Here is a 19,563-nt window from a genome sequence, read left to right on the forward strand (position 1 = left end):
AGGAAAAATGAAACTGGTAGACTGGTTTTGCCTAGAATTTGGAAATAGATATCTAGGATATCTATTAAAGGATTTTTTTAAAGTAATAATTTTAAAAAGGCAGTTATTAATTTAAAGATGAAGAATTGGGAAAAAATGTAATCATATAATGTACTGAAAGGGCTCAGCTGTGGGTAATTTTTATAGTAATAATAACATTAACAATGTTAAAGTACTAGGTGCCAGTAGAACTTTGAGGGCAGCTGTTTGCTTTATAGGACACAAATGAGAAAATGTGGTATATATACATCATGGAATACTCAAAAAGAATTAAATCATATTCTTTGCAGCAGCTGCTGGAGACCATTATCCTAAATGAAATAACTCAAAAACAGAAAATCAAATACTGCATATTCTCACTTATAAGTAGGTGCTAAACAATGGGTACACATGGATAGAACGATGGAAGTAATAGACAGTGGAGACTCCAAAAGGGAGGAGGATAGGAAGGGGTTGAGGGTGGAAACATTACCTACTGGGTACAATATTCATTATTTGGGTGATGGGTTCACTAGAAGCCCAAACCTCACCATTATGTAATTTACCCACGGAATAAACCTGCATATGTACTCTCTGAATCTAAAATAAAATTAAGAAAAATAAAAACAGTCAAAGGATTTGAATAGATATTTCCTCCCCCCCCCCAAAAAAAAACCATAAATGGCTAATAAGGCATGGAAAAATGTTCAATGTCATGTGCCATCCGGAAATAAAAATCTAAACCTCAATGAGATACCATTTCATCCCAGTAGAATGGCTACCGTAAAAAAGACAGTCAATAAAAAGAGTTGACAAGGACATGGAAAAATAGAAACTCTTATACATTGCTGTTTGGCATTTAAAATGCTACAGCTGCTTTGGGAAACAGCTTGGCAGATGCTAAAAAAAGTTAAACCTACAGTTATGACTCAGAAATTCTACTACTAGGTATATACTCAAGACAAATGAAAACATATGTTCACACAAAAACATGTATGCTAATGTTCTTGGTAGTATTATTCATAATAGTGAAAAAACAGAAATAACCTAAATGTCTATTAACTCATGAACGGGGAAGTAAAATGTGAAATATCCTTATTAATAAGAACTTAATTAGCTCTTAATAAGCTAATGCAGGCTGGATGCAGTGGCTCCCCCCTGTAATCTCAGCCCTTTGGGAAGTTGATGGGAGTGGATCGCTTGAGCCCAGGAGTTCAAGACCAGCCTGGCCAACATGGTGAAACCCTGTCTCTACTAAAAAATACAAAAAATTAGCTGGGCGTGGTGGTGGGTACCTGTAATCCCAGCTACTCGGGAGGTTGAGGCAGGAGAATTGCTTGAACCTGGGAGGTGGAGGTTGCAGTGAGCCGAGATCATGCCACTGCACTCCAGTCTGGGTGACAGAGTGAGATTCTGTCTCAAAAAAAACAAAAAACAAAAAACAGCCTGGGCAACATGGCCAAACCCTGTCTCTACAAAACATAAAAAAATTAGCCAGGTGTTGTGGAGGGTGCTTGTAGTCCCAGCTACTTGGGAGGCTGAGGTGGGAGGATCTCTTGAGCTTGGGAGGCAGAGGTTGTGGCGAGCCAAGATGACACCACTGCACTCCAGGCTGGGTGACAGAGTGAGACCCTGTCTCAAACCAAACCAAACCAAACCAAAACAAACAAACAGAGAAACACACCCAAAAAAGGCCGGGCGCAGTTGCTCATGTTGCTCATGCCTATAATCCCAGCACTTTGGGAGGTCGAGGCAGGCAGATCACCTGAGGTCGGGAGTTTGAGACCAGCCTGACCAACATGGAGAAACCCCATCTCTTCTAAAGATACAAAATTAGCCAGGCATGGTGGCGCATGCCTGTAATCCCAGCTACTCGGGAGGCTGAGGCAGGAGAATCGCTTGAACCCGGTAGGCGGAGGTTGCGGTGAGCCGAGATTGCGCTATTGCACTCCAGCCTGGGCAACAATAGCAAAACTCTGTCACAAAAAAAAAAAAAAAAAAAAAAAAAAGAGTTAATGCAGCTGGTGACTTTGAGTTGAAGTCAATGATAATTTGTCATTCCAAAAATCCTAGGACCCTTAAGAATTATGCTAAATGTACTCTACCTGTGCTCTACAAATCAACAAAACACATCTGTTTAAAGCATGGTTCACTGATATTTTAAGCCCACTGTTGAGATCTGCTCAGAAAAAAAAAAAAAAAAAGAGATTTCTTTCAAAATATTACTGCTCACTGACAACACACGTCATCACCCAAGAGCTCTGATGGAGATGTAAAAGGAAATTAATATCGTTTTCATGACTGCCAATACAACATCCATTTTGCAGCCCCACAGGTCAAGGTCAAGTAGTAATTTTGGCTTTCAAGTCCTTTTTTTTTAGACAGGGCCTTGTTCTGTCACCCAGGCTGGAGTGCAGTGGTATGATCATGGCTCACTGAAGCCTCGATCTCCTGGGCTCAAGCGATCCTCCCACCTCAGCCTCTAAAGTTGCTGGGCACACAGGTGCATGCCACCACGTTGAACTAATTTTTTTACTTTGTGTAGAGATGGGTTTGCCATGTTGCCCACGCTTGTCTTGAACTCCTGAACTCAAGCAATCTGCCCACCTCAGCCTCCCATAGTGCTGGGATTAGAGGCGTAAGCCAGACTTCTAAGTCTTATTTAAAAGACTCATAAGGCTATAGCTGCCATAGATAGTGATTCCTCTGATGAATTTAGGCAAAGTAAATTGAAAACCTCCTGGGAAGGATTCACCATTCTAGATGCCATTCAGAGAATTCAAGAGAGGAGGTCAAAATAGCAATAATAACAGGCATTTGGAAGAAACTCATCTGAACACTCATGGATGACTTTGAGGGGTTCAAGACTTCAGTGGAGGAATTAACTGCAGATATGTGGAAAGTGCAAGTGAAACTAGGATAAGGAGTGGAGCCTTAAGATGTGACTGAATTGCTGCAATCTCGATAAAACTTAAATGCATGAGGAGCTGCTTCTTATGAATGAGCAAAGAAAGTGGATTCTTGAGTTTATGAAGATCATCACTCACATCACTTCACTCCTGGTGAAGATGCTGTAAACATTGTTGAAATAACAACAAAGGATTTAGAATATTATATAAACTCAGTTGATAAAGTAGTGGCCGGGATTGAGAGGATTGAATCCAATTCTGAAAGACGCCCTACTGTGGGTAAAATGCTATCAAACAGCATTGCATGCTACAGATAAATCTTTTGTGTGTGAGAGAGTCAATCAATGTGGTCACTTTTACTGTAGTCTTATTTTAAGAAACTGTTACAGTTATCTTAACTTTCAGCAACCAACAATCTGATCAGTTAGAAGTCAACATCGACACAAGATCTTTCATCAGCAAAAAGATTACAACTTTCTGAAAGCTCAAATAACTGTTAGCATTTTGTAGCAAAAAAAGTATTTTTTATTTAAGGTATGTACTTCCTTATTTTTTATTTTATTTTTTGAGATGGAGTTTCACTCTTGTTGCCCAGGCTGGAGTGCGATGGTGCAATCTCGGCTCAGTGCAGCCTCTGCCTCCTGGGTTCAAGGGATTCTCCTGCCTCAGCCTCCCAAGTAGCTGGGATTACAGATGCGAACCACCACGCCTAGCTAATTTTTGTATTTTTAGTAGGGACGGGGTTTCACTGTGTTGGCTGGATTGGTCTCAAACTCCTGACCTCGTGATCCACCCACTGGGCCTCCCAAAGTGCTGGGATACAGGCATGAGCCACCTTCCCCAGCCAACATACGTACTTTCTAAAGACATAATGCTACTGTACACTTAGTAGACTACATTATAGTATAAACATAATTTTATATGCACTGGGACCAAAAAACATTGGTTATTCGCTTTACTTCACTATACACTTTGTTGCTGTGGCCTTGAACCAAATCCGCAGTATCACCTGGGTATGCCTGTATCTAAAAATGTGGAAGTGGCTTTGGAATTGAGTAATGTGTAGAGGCTGGAATAATTCTGAGTGCTTGATAGTAAAAGCCTGGATTGCCTTGAAGAGATTGTTGGTAAAAATATGGACTTTGCAAGCATCATAGAATCCCAGGGACTGTAATATTGCAAGAGCAGAGAAGATATGTTGCATAGGATTTAAAAAATGAGAAGTAAGTAAACCTAATGTTTTTACATGCTATTTAAAGTACACTATTAGTACAACAAATTAGCATCCCTAATTTAAGAGGACTAGTGTAAGAAAATGTTATCATTATTGCCATAGCACTATTGGAGTTAACATTACCTTGGAGCAGATAAACTTTTAATTAAAATGCAGAAAGCCAGGTCACAGACTGTATTCTCTTCCTTATTTACCTATACTGATTGGACAGATTTAGGCAGTGTAGATGAAAAGTGGATTCTTTATAGTCAGATCAGTTTGAATCTGAGATTGTCACTTAATGTAAGCTTGGACAAGTAACAGCCTTTTTGCCTCAATTTTCTTGAATAATGGATTAATTTTAAGGGTTATAATTTCTGTGCTAGGTTTCACTTTCCTCTTTTTTTTTGGACATAGGGTCTTGTTGTCACCCTTGTTGGATTGGTCACCTTTGAATCTTCCCATATGAAGCATAAGTGCCTTCTATACATTGTAGGCTCTACCAAAAGTGTTTTTGGAATGAATCCTACTTAATTTCATTTGTATCCAAGTTTTCCAACCAAATCCCCACTTCAAGGACTTTTCATGTGCTAGTTGCCCTTTCTGGAATGCTTTTTTCTCTACTCTAGCTAATTTCTAATCAAACGTCAGGTCTGAACTTCCTTGAGAGATTATTTACTTATTTTTTGAGGTGAAGTCTTGCTCTGTCACCCAGGCTAGAGTGTAGTGGCGCAGTCTCGGCTTACTGCAACCTCCACCTCCCAGGTTCAAGAAATTCTTGTGCCTCAGCCTCCCGAGTAGCAGGATTACAGGCACCCGCCACTATGCCCAGCTAATTTTTGTATCTTTGGTAGAGATGCAGTTTCACCATGTTGTCCAGGCTGGTCTCAAACTCTTGACCTCATGTGATCCTCCCGCCTCGGCCTTCCAAAATGCTGGGATTACAGGTGTGAGCCACTGCACCCAGCCCCTTGAGAGATCTTACGTGAAATCCTAGTCATATGCTCACAAAACACTGTAGTTTCAAATTACAGCATTTATTACAACTGTAATTAAATAACTGTTTAAGGTCTCCCCACCTGCTAGATTTCTTTATGAAGGCAAGGATGTTCAGCTTATTGCTGCATCCACTATGCTTAGATAATATAGCCTGCTGGTTGTTGGCTATAATAATAGCTATTATGGATATTCAAAGAAATGTTTGAATGAATAACCCTGAGCAATTCTGTTTCTATTGGTGCCGTGACATTATGTACAAAAGTACACGAGGGCTGCTTGGTGGTTCCCTAAACTGCTTAACTTCACCATATTATAACAGGCCATTTCCCCATGTTTATGTTTCAGGCAGTGACAACTACAGATCCCAATTGGCCATGCTGATGTTAAACGTTAAAGGATGGCTGCCAATGAGAATTGTGCGCTGGGCAGGAACGTGCATCATGCTTGGGTGTGAGAAATGAATCTGAGACCAGGTAGGTACTCAGAGAGATGATCGGAGCACAGTAACCACATCCCAAGCTCATTCAGTGAGCTCAGGTCTCACCAGGCCCTGCTCTGTCTTGCTATGTTACTTTTGACAAGTAATTTTGTTGGGGTTCGGTTTCCTTGGCTGCTAGACTTCTGTGCACCTTCTGTTTATCCGAAGAAACTTTTCACCTCATTGAACTGCTGTTGCTCAGGTCAGCCTCTGGCGTCTCCTATACTTCCCAAGGATGTGAAATGGGTCCCTCAGACAAATACTCGGTCTGAAGATGAAAAGAGGGCAGAACTCAAGTCGCGAATTTGTATCATGGATAAACACTGCGTACCAAGTTAGTACCAAGAATAGGAACCACACTGGTGCCTACCGCTCTCCTCCGCACCTGCACAAACCCTCGGAGTTGGTCATCTGGCTTCTCTGGGGTAACAGCCACATCCTCCGAAAAGGGTCCGGAGCCCCAGCCTCCAGAGACTCCAGAGAGTTTTCTCAAGGCCGCGAACACACCCTCCCCCACTGCATCGCACCCACCCCTTCCCGGGCCCTGTCACCTTGGCTGCCTGTGCCATGGCTCTCCTCACCGCGGCCGCTACCTCGGGAGCAGTCGACGAGCCCCGCCTCTCAGCAACCAATCAAAGACTGAACTGTCCAACTCCCTGTAGCCGCGTTACTAACGCGCCACAACCAATCACCAGACAGCATCTCCCTTTTAGCCCCGCCCTCCTACAAAGGCCAGAGAAGGAGTTTGCTAAACGGGCGTTTCCCAAAGCCGTTTGCTAAACGGATGGGAACTGGTAAAATCGCGAGGAGTCCCAGAGCCCAATTACTGGCCACAAGAGAACGGAAATCACCTGGACGCCATTTTAGTTAGGGGCACAGTTACTTCCGGCGCAGGGATCGTCTGCTAGGCTGAGTGGGTTTGTGTTTAGTGGATGGCATCGGCCCTCGCGTTTTGTTACCTCCTGTTTACGGTATAGGATCGTCTGTAAAATAACCTTTATTTTAACGTTTCCCAGTTGCGACTATCTCTTTGGAAATGTGCAGAAATAAAAGCCAAGTCCTAACAACTGACTCCTAAAAATTTTATACCTATATTCTCATTTATTTCCTCAGAAGTTTAGGTTAAAGTACTTGCTGAAGTTCGCACAGGTAGTAAATGGAGATCTGGGATGCAAATCCGCTATACCTGACCGTAAAGCCTAGTCTTACCCTTTATATTTTGCCTATTCAACTCTCTTTATTCCTTGGTTTTGCTGATAAAGAGGTCAGAAATGGGTAATCAGCAGCATCGTAATCAGAAACAATCATAAGGTATTTATTTAAGTGCGTTTTAACCTATGACCTTGCAAGCATCAAGAAAAAAACTCTATATATAGTCACATTACTAACGCGCCACAACCCTTTTCTATTGTTCCTCTTGCATAATTGTTCTCCTTCCCTAGCCCTATAGCCTTTCAGGTTAACTTTTAGGTAAAATTGACTTCTTATTAAAAATGAAAGATCTTATTAAAAATGAAAGATCTGGACCAATGGATTTCCAAAGCCCTTTTCCTTCTCTGTGATCTATGTTATTTTAAGGAATTATTGCAAGTCATTCTGAGAATAACAAGATAATCGATTTTTTAAAATTAAGGTGCATTCGATTTGCAGAACATTTAACGTAATGAAGCAATTAAACCAAGTATACTGGATATTGTCTTTTATCTAGGAAACAATAAACTAGATGATCTTGTACCTTGCATTGTGCTTTCTGAATGCTGACAGTGATTTAAAAGATGCCCCATCCCCTCTTCCCCCATTTTCAGTGGAGACTCATAGTGCAGCTTCCTGAAAATTCATAACGTATTGTGATGATTTCTTGCTAGCTAGTGTCCTGCATTCAGTTAACCAAAGTCCCTCATCTGCTGATATTTTAAAACAGTTCTATAATGACAGAATCAGTTCAGTTCTGTGGCTCCTCTTTTCTTAAATCAATCTGCATGACTCCTTTAACTGTTTCACATATGAGGTGGGCTGTTCACTATTCTACTTGTTCTGGGAACATGGCCTGGTTTGTCTTGTCACCCTAAAATAATCAAAAGGCTAAGGATCCAGTTAAAAGGGTTTATTCAGCTGTAAAGTGTGAGGGCAGTCATATGGGAATATGTAGACACCAAAGAATGGTGATGAGTGCTTTCACTGTAAAGAAAAGTGAAGATCGTTTATATAAGACAAAATGGAGATGCCGAACAGAATTAACAACATTTCAAACAATGGATAACATCTAGATTTAAGATCTGATTGGCTACTATTGATTACACTCTAAGGTGGTTGCTTAATATTCTATGGTAAAAAAAGTAACAATCACAAGGGTCTACAGCTCCAATATTATGTAGTCTAGGTTTGAAATGAAGAATAGGGAGTCTGATTAATGTATAATATCTCAACACAAAGGTTGGGAAGCAACAATAGTCATGCACCAGAGAAGAAAAACAGCCGTATTACATGACTGAGTTTTCAGGGCTTAACTTTGCCCCCTTGGCTTAATAAATTTGGTTCTGAAATTTCATTTTTAAAGTTTGCATCTCAAAGTATAAGTCGCACAACTGAACAGGAAGTTCCAGCATGTTCATCATGTAAGTTCACAGAGCTATGTAGTAGGCAGAATAATGGCCTCCAGAGGATGTCTGTGTTCAGATTCCAGGAATCTCTGACTATGTTATATATGACAAGAGGCTTTGAAGATGTCATTAAATTAAGTATTTTGAGATGGGAAGATTATCCTGGATTGTCTGGTGGACTCAGTGTAATCACAAGGATCCTTATAAGTGAAAGAAGGAAGCGGAGTCAGGGAGAAGTTTGAAGATGTTCTGCTGCTGGCTTGGAAGATGGAGGAAGATGGAAGAAGGGGCCGCAAACCAAGCAAGCCTCCTCTAGAAACTGGAAAAGGTGAGGGAATGATTTCTTCCCTAGAGCATCCAGAAGGAATGCACACTTGCCAACACTTGATTTTAGCTCAGTGAAACTCAATTTGAACTTCTGACTTACAAAATGCTACCTGTTTTTTGGCTTCTTCCATTTTCTTTTTCTTTTCTTTTCTTTTTTCTTTTTTTTTTTTTTATTTGAGAAGGACTCTCCTACTGTTGCCCAGGCTGGAGTGCAGTGGCCCAATCTCGGCTCACTGCAAGCTCCGCCTCCTGCCTCAGCTTCCCCGAGTACCTGGGACCATAGGCGCATGCCACCATGCCCGGCGAATTTTTTGTGTTTTTAGTAAAGGTGGGGTTTCACCGTGTTAGCCAGGATGATCTCAATCTCCTGACCTTGTGATCCGCCCACTTTGGCCTCCCAAAGTGCGGGGATTATAGGCGTGAGCCATCATGCCCGGCCCAAGTCTTTCCATTTTCAAAGCCAATAATGGAGCTTTTTTTGTTTTTGAAACAGAGTCTTGCCCTGTTGACCAGGCTGCAATGGCGCTATCTCAGGTCACTGCAACCTCCGCCTCCCGGGTTCAAACAATTCTCCTGCCTCAGCCTCCCTAGTAGCTGGGATTACAGGCAGCTGCCACCACGCCCAGCCATTTTTGGTACTTTTAGTAGAGACAGGGTTTCACCATGTTGGCCAGGCTGGTCTCAAATGCCTTACCTCATGATCGCCCACCTCGGCCTCCCAAAGTGCTGGGATTACAGTCGTGACCCACCACACCCGGCCGAGCATTTTCAAATCTCAGACTTTCACCTCTGCCTCTGTGGTCACATTTTCTCTTACTCTCACTCTTCTGTGTCTCTCTTTCACTTACAAGGGCCGTTGTGATTACTTTGGGCTCACCTAGATAATGCAGGAACCTCCCTATTCCAAGATCCTTAACTTAATTACATCTACAAAATCCCACTTACCATGTAAAGTAACATATTCACAGGCTCCAGGGATTAGGACGTGGGCATCTTCTGCCTAGCACACTAAGTTTGTGTGATGCCAGTCAATAACGTTGAAATGGAAAGAAATGAGGTAGAAGCAGCAGCAATGGGCCTGATCACACAGAGCCCTATAAGCCCTATAAGGATGTTGGATTTTATTCTGTGATGGTATACACTAGCATATTACCAGCAGGAGAGTGACACTATGGTTTATATTTTATAAAGATCATTTTGGGTGCTGTGTGGCAAATTAACTACAATGGAAGCAGAGAGGTTATCCAACTAAGAGCCTTTCAAAGTACTCCAGGAAAGAGATGTTAGTAGCTTGGATTAGAGTAGTGGAAGCAGAGGAGATAAGTGATTAGATTCTAAGTGATGTGTGTTGAAAGTACAGAGAGAAGATTTAAGGATGATTTCAATGCTTTTGGCTGGAGTAATTGGATGAATTGCTCACCCAATTGCAGATATAGAATCCTGCAAAAGGAGGTTTTGGTTTGTTTGTTGTAGAGGCAGTCAAAATAAAATCGCAGTGCCTGGTAGCCATCTAAGTGGAGGTGGTCAATAGGCTGTAATGTATGTCACAGACCAGTCTGGAATTAAGGGAAGGGGTACGTCAAGAGACAAATACTTCAGAGTCACTACTCTACAGATGGTAAAGCCTTCAGATGGAATGAAAGCTGACCATATTTTTATTATCCAAACCAGCACACATTTTAACTTTTTCTTTTGACAATTTCAGATACATAAAAGTTGCAAGAATAATACATAGAATTTGCATATGCCTTTCAATCAGATTCTCCAAATGTTAACATTTTATTGTTAACTGTTTTATTCTTTTCTATTTCTCTACTTACCTATAGACAGACACTTTTTCTTTGAACTATTTGAAAGTAAGTTGCAGACATGACACCCATAGCCTTACATACTTCAGTGGGGTTTTCCTACAAAGACATTCCCTTGTATCAGTAGTTCTTAAAGTATGGTTCCCAGGCTAGCAGCAACTGTATCACCGGGAAAGTCAGAAACCTCACTTGTAGGGCCCCACCCCAGACCAATGATTTTGACAATTTTTCTGTGGTTATGAAAGGAAATTAACATGACTTCAAAACTATTATCTAACTTATAGGCATTATTAGATTTTACCAATTGTCCCAGTAATGTCTTTGATAGCAAAAGTACCAAATGAACACATTTGAGATTAAAGGGAACCACATTCAATAATTTTGCCAAGACAGAGTAGTCGTGTAATCATAAAAGGCAGTTGAGCTCACACCTGTAATCCCAGCACTTTGGGAGGCTAAGGTGGGTAGGCCACCTGAGGTCAGAAGTTTGAGAACAGCCTGGCCAGCATGGGGAAACCCTGTCTCTACTAAAAATACAAAAATTAGCCGGGTGTGGTGGTGCGTGCCTGTAGTCCCAGCTACTTGGGAGGCTGAGGCATAAGAATCACTTGAACCCGGGAGGCAGCGGTTGCAATGAACCGAGATTGTGCCACTGCAGTCGAGCCTGGGCGACAGAGCAAGAATCTAGCTCAAAAAAAAAAAGGCACTGAGGAGGTATACTTTTTCTTAATACGTACACTTAGAGGTCTAGTATGATAACTGGAGTTGTCTATAGTATTTTATAAATGGATGTCCTTAGTGACCTTGACAAGAGGGAAATTGACACAAATGAAAGATAAGAAAGCAGACACGGTATGTAGAAAACTCTTTTTTAAAAGGAGCAAAGATATGGAGCGGGATGTGGTAATTAAGGAAGGTTTTGTTTTTTTAAGGTGGGTCATTTTATAAATACATTATGTTGATTGCTGCTGGGAAAAATTCCTTGAAGAGCAGTCTAGGGAGGTTTACAAACTACTGATGCCTGGAGCTCATCTCCAAATATTTTTATTTAATGGATCTGGGGTGCAGCCAGGTTCACGGGGATTTTCAAAAGCTCCCCAAGTGATCTTAATGTGTAGTCAAGATTGAGAACCACCGGTAGAGAGAGAAAAAAATCTGAAGAGAGGGCTTAAAATCTGCTGCAGCAGCAAGACCTTAAATAATCTAAGTGCTAAATTGCAGCCAGCACCACTTGAATTGTCATATCTTGTCAGTTACAGTATCCAACTTTCCCTACAAGCGTCCATATGCAGACGAAGGGTTTATACCAGTAACTCCATTCCCCAGGAGACAAGAAAGGAGGCTAGAAAAACGACTTAGGAATCTCCTTGGAGCTCAAGACCAGGAACTTTCCCCTACCCGTCCCTGCTGCAGTTCCTGCGGAGCTCCGGCACGCTGGCCGCTCTCGCAGCCCCGGTCGCCAGTGCGCACGCGCAGGATTCACTGGGGAGCAGGAGCCGGGGGACCTGCGCAGGCTTGGCTGCGCCCTCTCGCGCCGCACGCTCCGCGGGTTCCTCCCTCTTTCCGAGCCTCTACCCGGGCCGCCGCGCGGGAGAGAGGCCGAGATGGCAGATGAGATTGCCAAGGCTCAGGTCGCTCGGCCTGGTGGCGACACGATCTTCGGGAAAATCATCCGCAAGGAAATACCAGCCAAAATCATTTTTGAGGATGACCAGGTAGGTACCGTGAACCACCTCGCTCGCCTGCTGAGGTGGGGTATCGTCCGCGGATCCTCGGGTTTCTCGCGGAGGGACAGGAGGGGTCGCGAGTGCAGCGGCGATGACAGGGGACCTGGCCGCCCTGGCCCAGTGGGCCCCCAGCCAGGGGACAGGGCCCGGGCACTCCGAGGCGGCCTGCCGGCGCGTGCCGGCGCTCCGGTTACTCGTTATCTGCCCCGGGCGCGGGCCAGGCCGCCGGGCGTCCTGGGTGCCGCACCGCGGGGCCTGGGCGCGTGTCGGAGCGCACTGGGGCCCCCGCGTGGAAGCCCGCCGGCTCCCTGGCTGCCTCGGACCTCGCCTATATCAGGAATCTCGAAATCTCGCCAGCGCTCTGCCTGACAGAGAGAAACCCGATCGCGCCCTGACTCATGCCCAATCTCCGCGATCTCCCGCGCACAGCCGGCCTGCCAGGGCCGGCAGTTCCTGGGCGTTGCTCGGCACGGCATTGTGCTCGAGGGCCCTGGGGCGCAGAGAGGTGCGCGGACCGGCTGGGCCTGCCAGCTTCCTCCGCGGGGTGCGGTTTGCCACCTCACCGCTACCCCATCCCTATCTCCACCCCAAGGCGTACCCTGGGCTGGCAAGGCGATCTCCGGAGATAAGAAGTGGGCCCGCGTCTGGGATTTGCTTTCGGTTGACCTCTCCCGCTGAACATGTTGGACCTACAAACAGCTGAATGATTCCTTTTATATTCAACAGGAAGTAATTTTAAGCCAAAAGACAGACTGCAGTTTTTGTTGACTTCTTGTAGGTGAAATCCCAGTTGATGTGACTTTGAGATATCGTGTAAATTATTTAGTGGACAGTTGTATTTTTGGGATTGGATCTCAGATAAAGCTGGGCAGATTGGGTGATTTAGGTAGAACAATTTTGTAAACAGTTTTGTTAAATTTAGGAATTATGAAATATAAGAAAAACATTTATTCTACTAGTGTCGTTTAGTTAGATTCAAAACGTTATCAAAGATTTAGGTTCCTCCAGGCGAATTTTTTTTTTTTTTTTTTTTTTTTTGAGACGGAGTCTCGCTGTGTCGCCCAGGCTGGAGTGCAGTGGCGCGATCTCGGCTCACTGCAAGCTCCGCCTCCCGGGTTCCCGCCGTTCTCCCGCCTCAGCCTCCGAGTAGCTGGGACTACAGGCGCCCACCACCGCGCCCGGCTAGTTTTTTGTATTTTTTTTTTTAGTAGAGACGGGGTTTCACCGTGTTAGCCAGGAGGGTCTCGATCTCCTGACCTTGTGATCCGCCCGCCTCGGCCTCCCAAAGTGCTGGGATTACAGGCTTGAGCCACCGCGCCCGGCCTCCAGGCGAATTTTTAAAAAAATACTTTGTGTCTACTCGGGTAATTCTTTGGTTTTAGAAAAAATACTTCTTTTTAAAGTTTGCAGTTGCCTTTGAGAAATGGTTGTTGAAAAATTTACATTTGAACCACCGAAGTCCAACTGTGTAACAGCAGGAAGCAGTCTAAATGAATCAGCATTTTGTAGGGAGCACCCAGTAGAATTAACTCCTGAGACAAATAAGTGTGGATGGGTTTTATTAAAACAGTTTTCACTTCAGCAGTGAGCAAGAGATACAAAAATTTTAATGTCGTGTGTGTATTTACAGACACTGTGTTAAATAAGTAGTCTAAATGCTGAAGAGTATGTATCGTATATGTACTCTTCAGTTTTACACAAAAGGATAGGTATATTTCTTAAATAGTTGAGTAAAGTGAGAATAGATATTAATCAAATAGCAGACAAATACGTAGTTAAAAAACTGATTGCTATCATAAAGAAAAACACACACACACACACACACACACACACACACACACACACAGGAAATTGCACAACTAGGACTCTGACCTGGGAGTAATGGGGCGGGGAGGGGAATCAGAGGTTTTTTTCTGTTTTTTTCTTTTTTCTTCCAGAAATCATATATGTGCTGGGAATGGAATGGCGGGATGACTAGCAGTTTAAGTTAGACAGAAGTTGGGGTTTGGAGGGGGAGAGGATCATTGAAAAAGCTTTGAGGGCGGAGAGCTCAGAAGGACAGTTCCATGTGAAGAATTGCAGGGGATCGGGAGAGGCAGACAAGGATTAGCATGGCCAATTTCTGTGCGTTCATTGGCTCCCAGTTTAAGTGCCACTGCCTCAGAGTTGTTGTCCCTAAACAATCTAAATCAGGCTTTTCCTGTAATAATCATTCATATTATCCTTTACTGTGTAACGTGTATGACCTTTGGTGATTATACCTTTATTTAAAGTTGGTCTTCCCATAAGACTTCCATGGAGTCTGGGTGCAGTTTGGGAAGCCAAGGCGGATGGATCACCTGAGGTCAGGAGTTTGAGACCAGCCTGGATAACATGGTGAAACCCCGTCTGTACAAAAACACAAAAATTAGCTGGGCATGATGGCACATGCCTGTAATCCCAGCTACTTGGGAGGCTGAGGCAAGAGAATCGCTTGAACCCAGGAGGCGGAGGTTGCAGTAAGCTGAGATCTTGCCATTGCACTCCAGCCTGGGTGACAGAGTGAGGCTCCATCTCAAAAAAAAAAAAAAAAAAAAAAAGACTTCCATGGAAAGGATCACGCACGGCACCATTCGTAATGTGTACACTTCTGTTTTCTTAGCATCTAGTGCCCCCCATGTAGTTACTGTTCAGTAAATATTTGTTGAAATAAGTTTTATCCTACCAATAGACTAAAAGTTTGATTTCTTTCTTTCTTTCCTTTTTCCCTAGTGCCTTGCTTTCCACGACATTTCCCCTCAAGCACCAACACATTTTCTGGTGATACCCAAGAAACATATATCCCAGATTTCTGCAGCAGAAGATGATGATGAAAGTGTAAGTAAATTTCTAACATGATTTATTTTCTTGCTTTTTAAATTGGGAGATTAATTTTGTCCTTAAAGTGCTGTCACATTTTCATCTTCCTAAGGTCATTACTGAGGAAAAACCAGAAAAACCATTAAGACTTCAATTGCCCAGCTGTTTTCCAAAGTTGCTGCATTATTTTGTATCCCACCAGCAATGAATGAGCATTCCATCTTCTCCATATCCTTATCAACACTTGCTATTATCTTTTTTTTTTTTTTTGAAATGGAGTCTTGCTCTTTCACCCAGGCTGGAGTGCAGTGGTGCCCCCGATCTCGGCTCACTGCAAACTCCGCCTCCCGGGTTCACACCATTCTCCTGCCTCAGCCTCCCGAGTAGCTGGGACTACAGGCGCCCGCCACCACGCCTGGCTGATTTTTTGTATTTTTAGTAGAGATGGAGTTTCACTGTGTTAGTCAGGATGCTCTCGATCTCCTGACCTTGTGATTCACCCTCCTCTGCCTCCCAAAGTGCTGGGATTACAGGCGTGAGCCACCGCACCTGGCCTATTGTATTCTTAAAGCTAGAGAAAAGGTTATTAAGAAAATCATAAGGAAGAGAAAATATATTTACTATTCATTAAGTGGAGTGAATCATAAAGGTCTTCATCCTTATCATCTTCATGTTGAGTAGGCTGAGGAAGAGGAGGGGTTGGTCTAGCTATAGCTGGCTCAGGGGTGGCAGAGGCAGAAGAAAATTTGCCTATGGTTAAATCCGCACAGGTTGTGCAAGGGTCAGTTGTATTTACTTGGGGATACTTTTTAAAGTGAGACATTATTTCTGAAACCTAGAAACTTCAGGACATTAATTTTTAATTCAATATATTTGTACAAATCACAGAGTTCAAAGATTAGAGCGAGTACTTAATGGTAAAATACCATCTTATATGCAATAACATTAAAACCTCAGAATACATTCTTTTTTTTTTGAGACGGAGTTTTGCTCTTGTTGCCCAGGCTGGAGTACAATGGCACCATCTCAGCTCACCACAACCTCTGCCTCCTGAGTAGCTGGGATTACAGGCATGTGCCATCATGCCTGGCTAATTTTGTATTTTTAGTAGAGATGGAGTTTCTCCATGTTGGTCAGGCTAGTCTCGAACTCCCAGCCTCAGGTGACCTGCCCACCTCAGCCTCCCAAAGTGCTGGGATTACAGGTGTGAGCCACCACGCCCGGCCCCAGAATACAAATTTTTACCATTTAGTATAACTAGACAGTCATGGCATTTTAAGGCATTTTTCTCTCGCCAACCTTCTCCCCTTTAACTTTTATTAGGGAAGAAAACTGGCAACACACAAGTGGACTCCTTGTGTCAATAGAGACAAATTGACTGTAGATAGAACCAAAAAACAAAACAGGATGACACAGAGTGAGACTAGGTGTTTGCCACAGGATCCTACAAGTCCGTAGACAATGCAATAGATCTGGTAGTGTTCACAGGAAAATCCATAATGGTCATAAGGAAGTCATAAAGAAAGCAAGATGTCTTGCTTTATTAAGAAAACGTAAACACCACTTGGAATATAATTAAAATTTTTTTTTGGTTTGGCATAGTGCCTTGTCCCTGTAATCCCAGTACTTCAGAGGTTAAGGTGGGTGGATTGCCCGAGCGCAGGAGTTCAAGACCAGCCTGGGCAACATGGAGAAGCCCCGTCTCAACAAAAAAATACAAAAATTAGCCAGGTGTGGTGGCGTGTGCCTGTAGTCCCAGCTCCTCGGGTGGGTGAGGCAGGAGGATCACTTCAACCTGGGAGGTCGAGGCTGCAGTGAGCTGAGATCATGCCACTGCACTCCAGCCTGAGTGATAGAACAAGACCCCGTCTCTTAAAAAACAAAATTTAATTGAACAGCAGATTTTATTTCTAATTTGTTTCTTGAAATTAGTAATGATAAATACCTAATCTTAATGGGTCTCCAGTTGTAGATTATGCTCTGTTGGCATTAAGAGTTTCCAAATATTTGCTCAAAGGGGTGTGTTTCAATGAGAGTTTTAAGATTTGATATTTCAGCTTGACAGTTTGTTATTTAATGTCAAGAAGTAATAAATTGCCTGTGCCTAAGAAACTTTTTTTTCCTTTTCCAGCTTCTTGGACACTTAATGATTGTTGGCAAGAAATGTGCTGCTAATCTGGGCCTGAATAAGGGTTATCGAATGGTGGTGAATGAAGGTTCAGATGGTGGACAGTCTGTCTATCACGTTCATCTCCATGTTCTTGGAGGTCGGCAGATGCATTGGCCTCCTGGTTAAGCATGTTTTGGGGATAATTTTCTCTTCTCTAGGCAATGATTAAGTTAGGCAAGTTCCAGTATGTTAAGTAACACACTTATTTTTGCCTGTGTATGGAGAGATTCAAGAAATAATTTTAAAACCGCATATATAATAAAAGACATTGTTGCATGGCTTATAGTCTCTCTGAATGTTGCATTTGATTTGTTATTTTAAAAATATATTTGTTGGAATATGTGAAGGTGGGTTTATAATTTTGGAGGTTTCTTGCTTTTTCTTCCCACGGAGGACTTAACATATGAACATTGCATTGTTTTAATGGTGTTACTAGTCTTTGAAGACAAATGATGAGAGTTTATAAATTTAGCTTTAACTTTGAAATATCTTTCCAGGTTAAAATAGATCCAAATTAGGTTTTTAAGCTAATTCTCACGTTTTCTAAGAACATAGCAAATTGACGATTTTGGTTTTAGAAACAATGCTTTTCACGCCTGTAAATCCCAGCACTTTGGGAGGCCGAGGCGGGCGGATCACGAGGTCAGGAGATCGAGACCGTCTTGGCTAACATGGTGAAACCCCGTCTCTACTAAAAATATAAAAAATTAGCCGGGTGTGGTGGCAGGCGCCTGTAGTCCCAGCTACTTGGGAGGCTGAGGCAGGAGAATGGTGTGAAACTGGGAGGCAGAGTTTGCAGTGAGCAGAGATCGCGCCACTGCACTCCAGCCTGGGCGACAGAGCGAGACTCCGTCTCAAAAAAAAAAAAGAAAAAAGAAACAGTGCTTTATGTTCAGCACACATTTCCCCTGGACTCTGGGCATAATTTGGAAGGGATGAAAGTAGGTTTGTCACACAATCTTTGATGACCATGTGAAGCCATACATTGGTATTTGCTTGCTATTTAAACTCCATCTGAATATTTATTATAAAGACTTGAAAATATTTTACCTAGAATTCACTTTTCCAATGGAAACCTCATTGTTCTAAATGCATATGCACACATTAATAAACATATTTAAGTTGTGCATGAATCTGGGTATGTCATAGAGAGTAGGAAAGGGAACGTGTCCAGGTCTGGGTTTTCATGTAGACTGACAACCAACCTTTTGTTTTTAGTCTCACCATGTACCCTGGCCTTTCTAAGGTTCTATTTTTTTTATTTTTTATTTTTTTATTTTTTTTGAGACAGAGTCTCACTGTTTCGACCAGGCGGCGGTGCGGTGGTGCGATCTCAGCTCAGTGCAACCTCCACCTCCTGGGTTCAAGCGATTTTGCCTCACTCAGCCTCCTGAGTAGCTGGGGTTACTGGTGTGTGCCATCACGCCAGGCTAATTTTTGTAATTTTGGTAGAGACGGGGTTTCACCATGTTGGCCAGGCTGGTCTCAAACTCCTGAGCTCAGGTGATCTGCCTGCCCTGGCCTCCCAAAGTGCTGGGATTTACAGGTGTGAGCCACCACTCCCGGCCTCTAAGGTTCTATATAATACAAGCTTAATAGCTTTGCTTCTTTGCTTTCCTTTGTGTAGGCACTTTGCAGCTTCCAAAATTTAATACTTTGTTTGTTTCTTCTCCCATTCTCTTCATACTTAACAGGTTTTTTCCTTTTTTTTTTTGAGACAGAATTATCCAGGAGTGGAGCTGGAGTGCATGCAGGAGCTGGAATGCAGTGGCACGATAGCTCACTGCAACTTCCACCTCCCAGGTTCAAGCAATTCTCCTGCCTCAGCCTCCCAAGTAGCTGGGACTACAGGCGCACACCGTCATGCCTTGCTAATTTTTGTATTTTTAGTAGAGACGGGGTTTCACCATGTTGGCCAGGCTGGTCTCGAACTCCTGACCTCAGGTGATGTGCCTGCCTCGGTCTCCCAAAGTGCTGGGATTACAGGTATGAGCCACTGTGCCCGGCCTTCCATGTTTAATCTAAAAAGATTATTGTAGGGTTTTGACACATTTAATTGAAAGTTGTTTTTCTTAAAATTTTATTTCCTCTTAGTGATTTTTTAAAATAGTTTTTTTTTTTTGGAGGTGGGGAAAGAAGGGAAATTGGCTCTTTATGTGCAACACATAATTTTTTCCCAATTTGTCATTTGTCTCCTTACTTTGTTTATGGTGTTTAAAATTTTTTTTTTTTTTTTTTTGAGACAGAGTCTCACTCTATTGCCCAGGCTGGAGTGCAGTGGCCGGATCTCAGCTCACTGCAAGCTCCGCCTACCGGGTTTACGCCATTCTCCTGCCTCAGCCTCCCCAGTAGCTGGGACTACAGGCGCCTGCCACCTCGCCCAGCTAGTTTTTTGTATTTTTAGTAGAGACGGGGTTTCACTATGTTAGCCAGGATGGTCTCGATCTCCTGACCTCGTGATCCACCTGCCTCGGCC

The 19,563-nt window shown here is 43.1% G+C and overlaps 2 protein-coding genes across 6 annotated transcripts in view; one reads left to right on the forward strand and one right to left on the reverse strand.

The window, feature by feature from the left end:
- The window catches only part of LYRM7 (LYR motif containing 7), a 30,071-nt gene extending 23,641 nt beyond the window's left edge, over positions 1–6,430 (reverse strand). For all 4 annotated transcript variants that reach the window (XM_033181351.1, XM_033181347.1, XM_033181349.1 and 1 more), the window contains exon 1: positions 6,169–6,430. In XM_033181351.1, the coding sequence (XP_033037242.1) occupies positions 6,169–6,186 (18 nt within the window). In that variant the 5' untranslated portion in view covers positions 6,187–6,430. The remainder of the gene's footprint in view (positions 1–6,168) is intronic.
- A 5,243-nt stretch (positions 6,431–11,673) lies between these two features.
- HINT1 (histidine triad nucleotide binding protein 1) lies at positions 11,674–17,370 on the forward strand. 2 transcript variants are annotated; one of them, XM_033181345.1, is made up of 3 exons: positions 11,674–12,067; positions 14,831–14,935; positions 17,049–17,370. In XM_033181345.1, exons 1-3 carry the CDS (start codon positions 11,957–11,959, stop codon positions 17,211–17,213), a joined length of 381 nt encoding a protein of 126 aa, XP_033037236.1. In that variant the 5' UTR covers positions 11,674–11,956; the 3' UTR covers positions 17,214–17,370. The 2 variants fall into 2 exon arrangements, 1 of the variants encoding a protein (XP_033037236.1); XR_004430099.1 differs by lacking the exon at positions 11,674–12,067 and adding an exon at positions 12,082–12,853 and having other exon boundaries at positions 17,049–17,082.
- Positions 17,371–19,563: the final 2,193 nt, after the last annotated feature.

Source organism: Trachypithecus francoisi, unplaced genomic scaffold (assembly GCF_009764315.1).
Source record: "Trachypithecus francoisi isolate TF-2019V2 unplaced genomic scaffold, Tfra_2.0 Lachesis_group2, whole genome shotgun sequence".
Taxonomy (NCBI): domain Eukaryota; kingdom Metazoa; phylum Chordata; class Mammalia; order Primates; family Cercopithecidae; genus Trachypithecus; species Trachypithecus francoisi.

Bases quoted from the DNA above. Each gene is read 5' to 3' on its own strand.
- HINT1 (XM_033181345.1), top strand. From the start codon at position 11,957: ATGGCAGATGAGATTGCCAAGGCTCAGGTCGCTCGGCCTGGTGGCGAC. The intron at 12,068-14,830 runs GTAGGTACCGTG...CTTTTTCCCTAG, and splicing joins TCATTTTTGAGGATGACCAG to TGCCTTGCTTTCCACGACAT. The intron at 14,936-17,048 runs GTAAGTAAATTT...TTCCTTTTCCAG, and splicing joins CAGAAGATGATGATGAAAGT to CTTCTTGGACACTTAATGAT.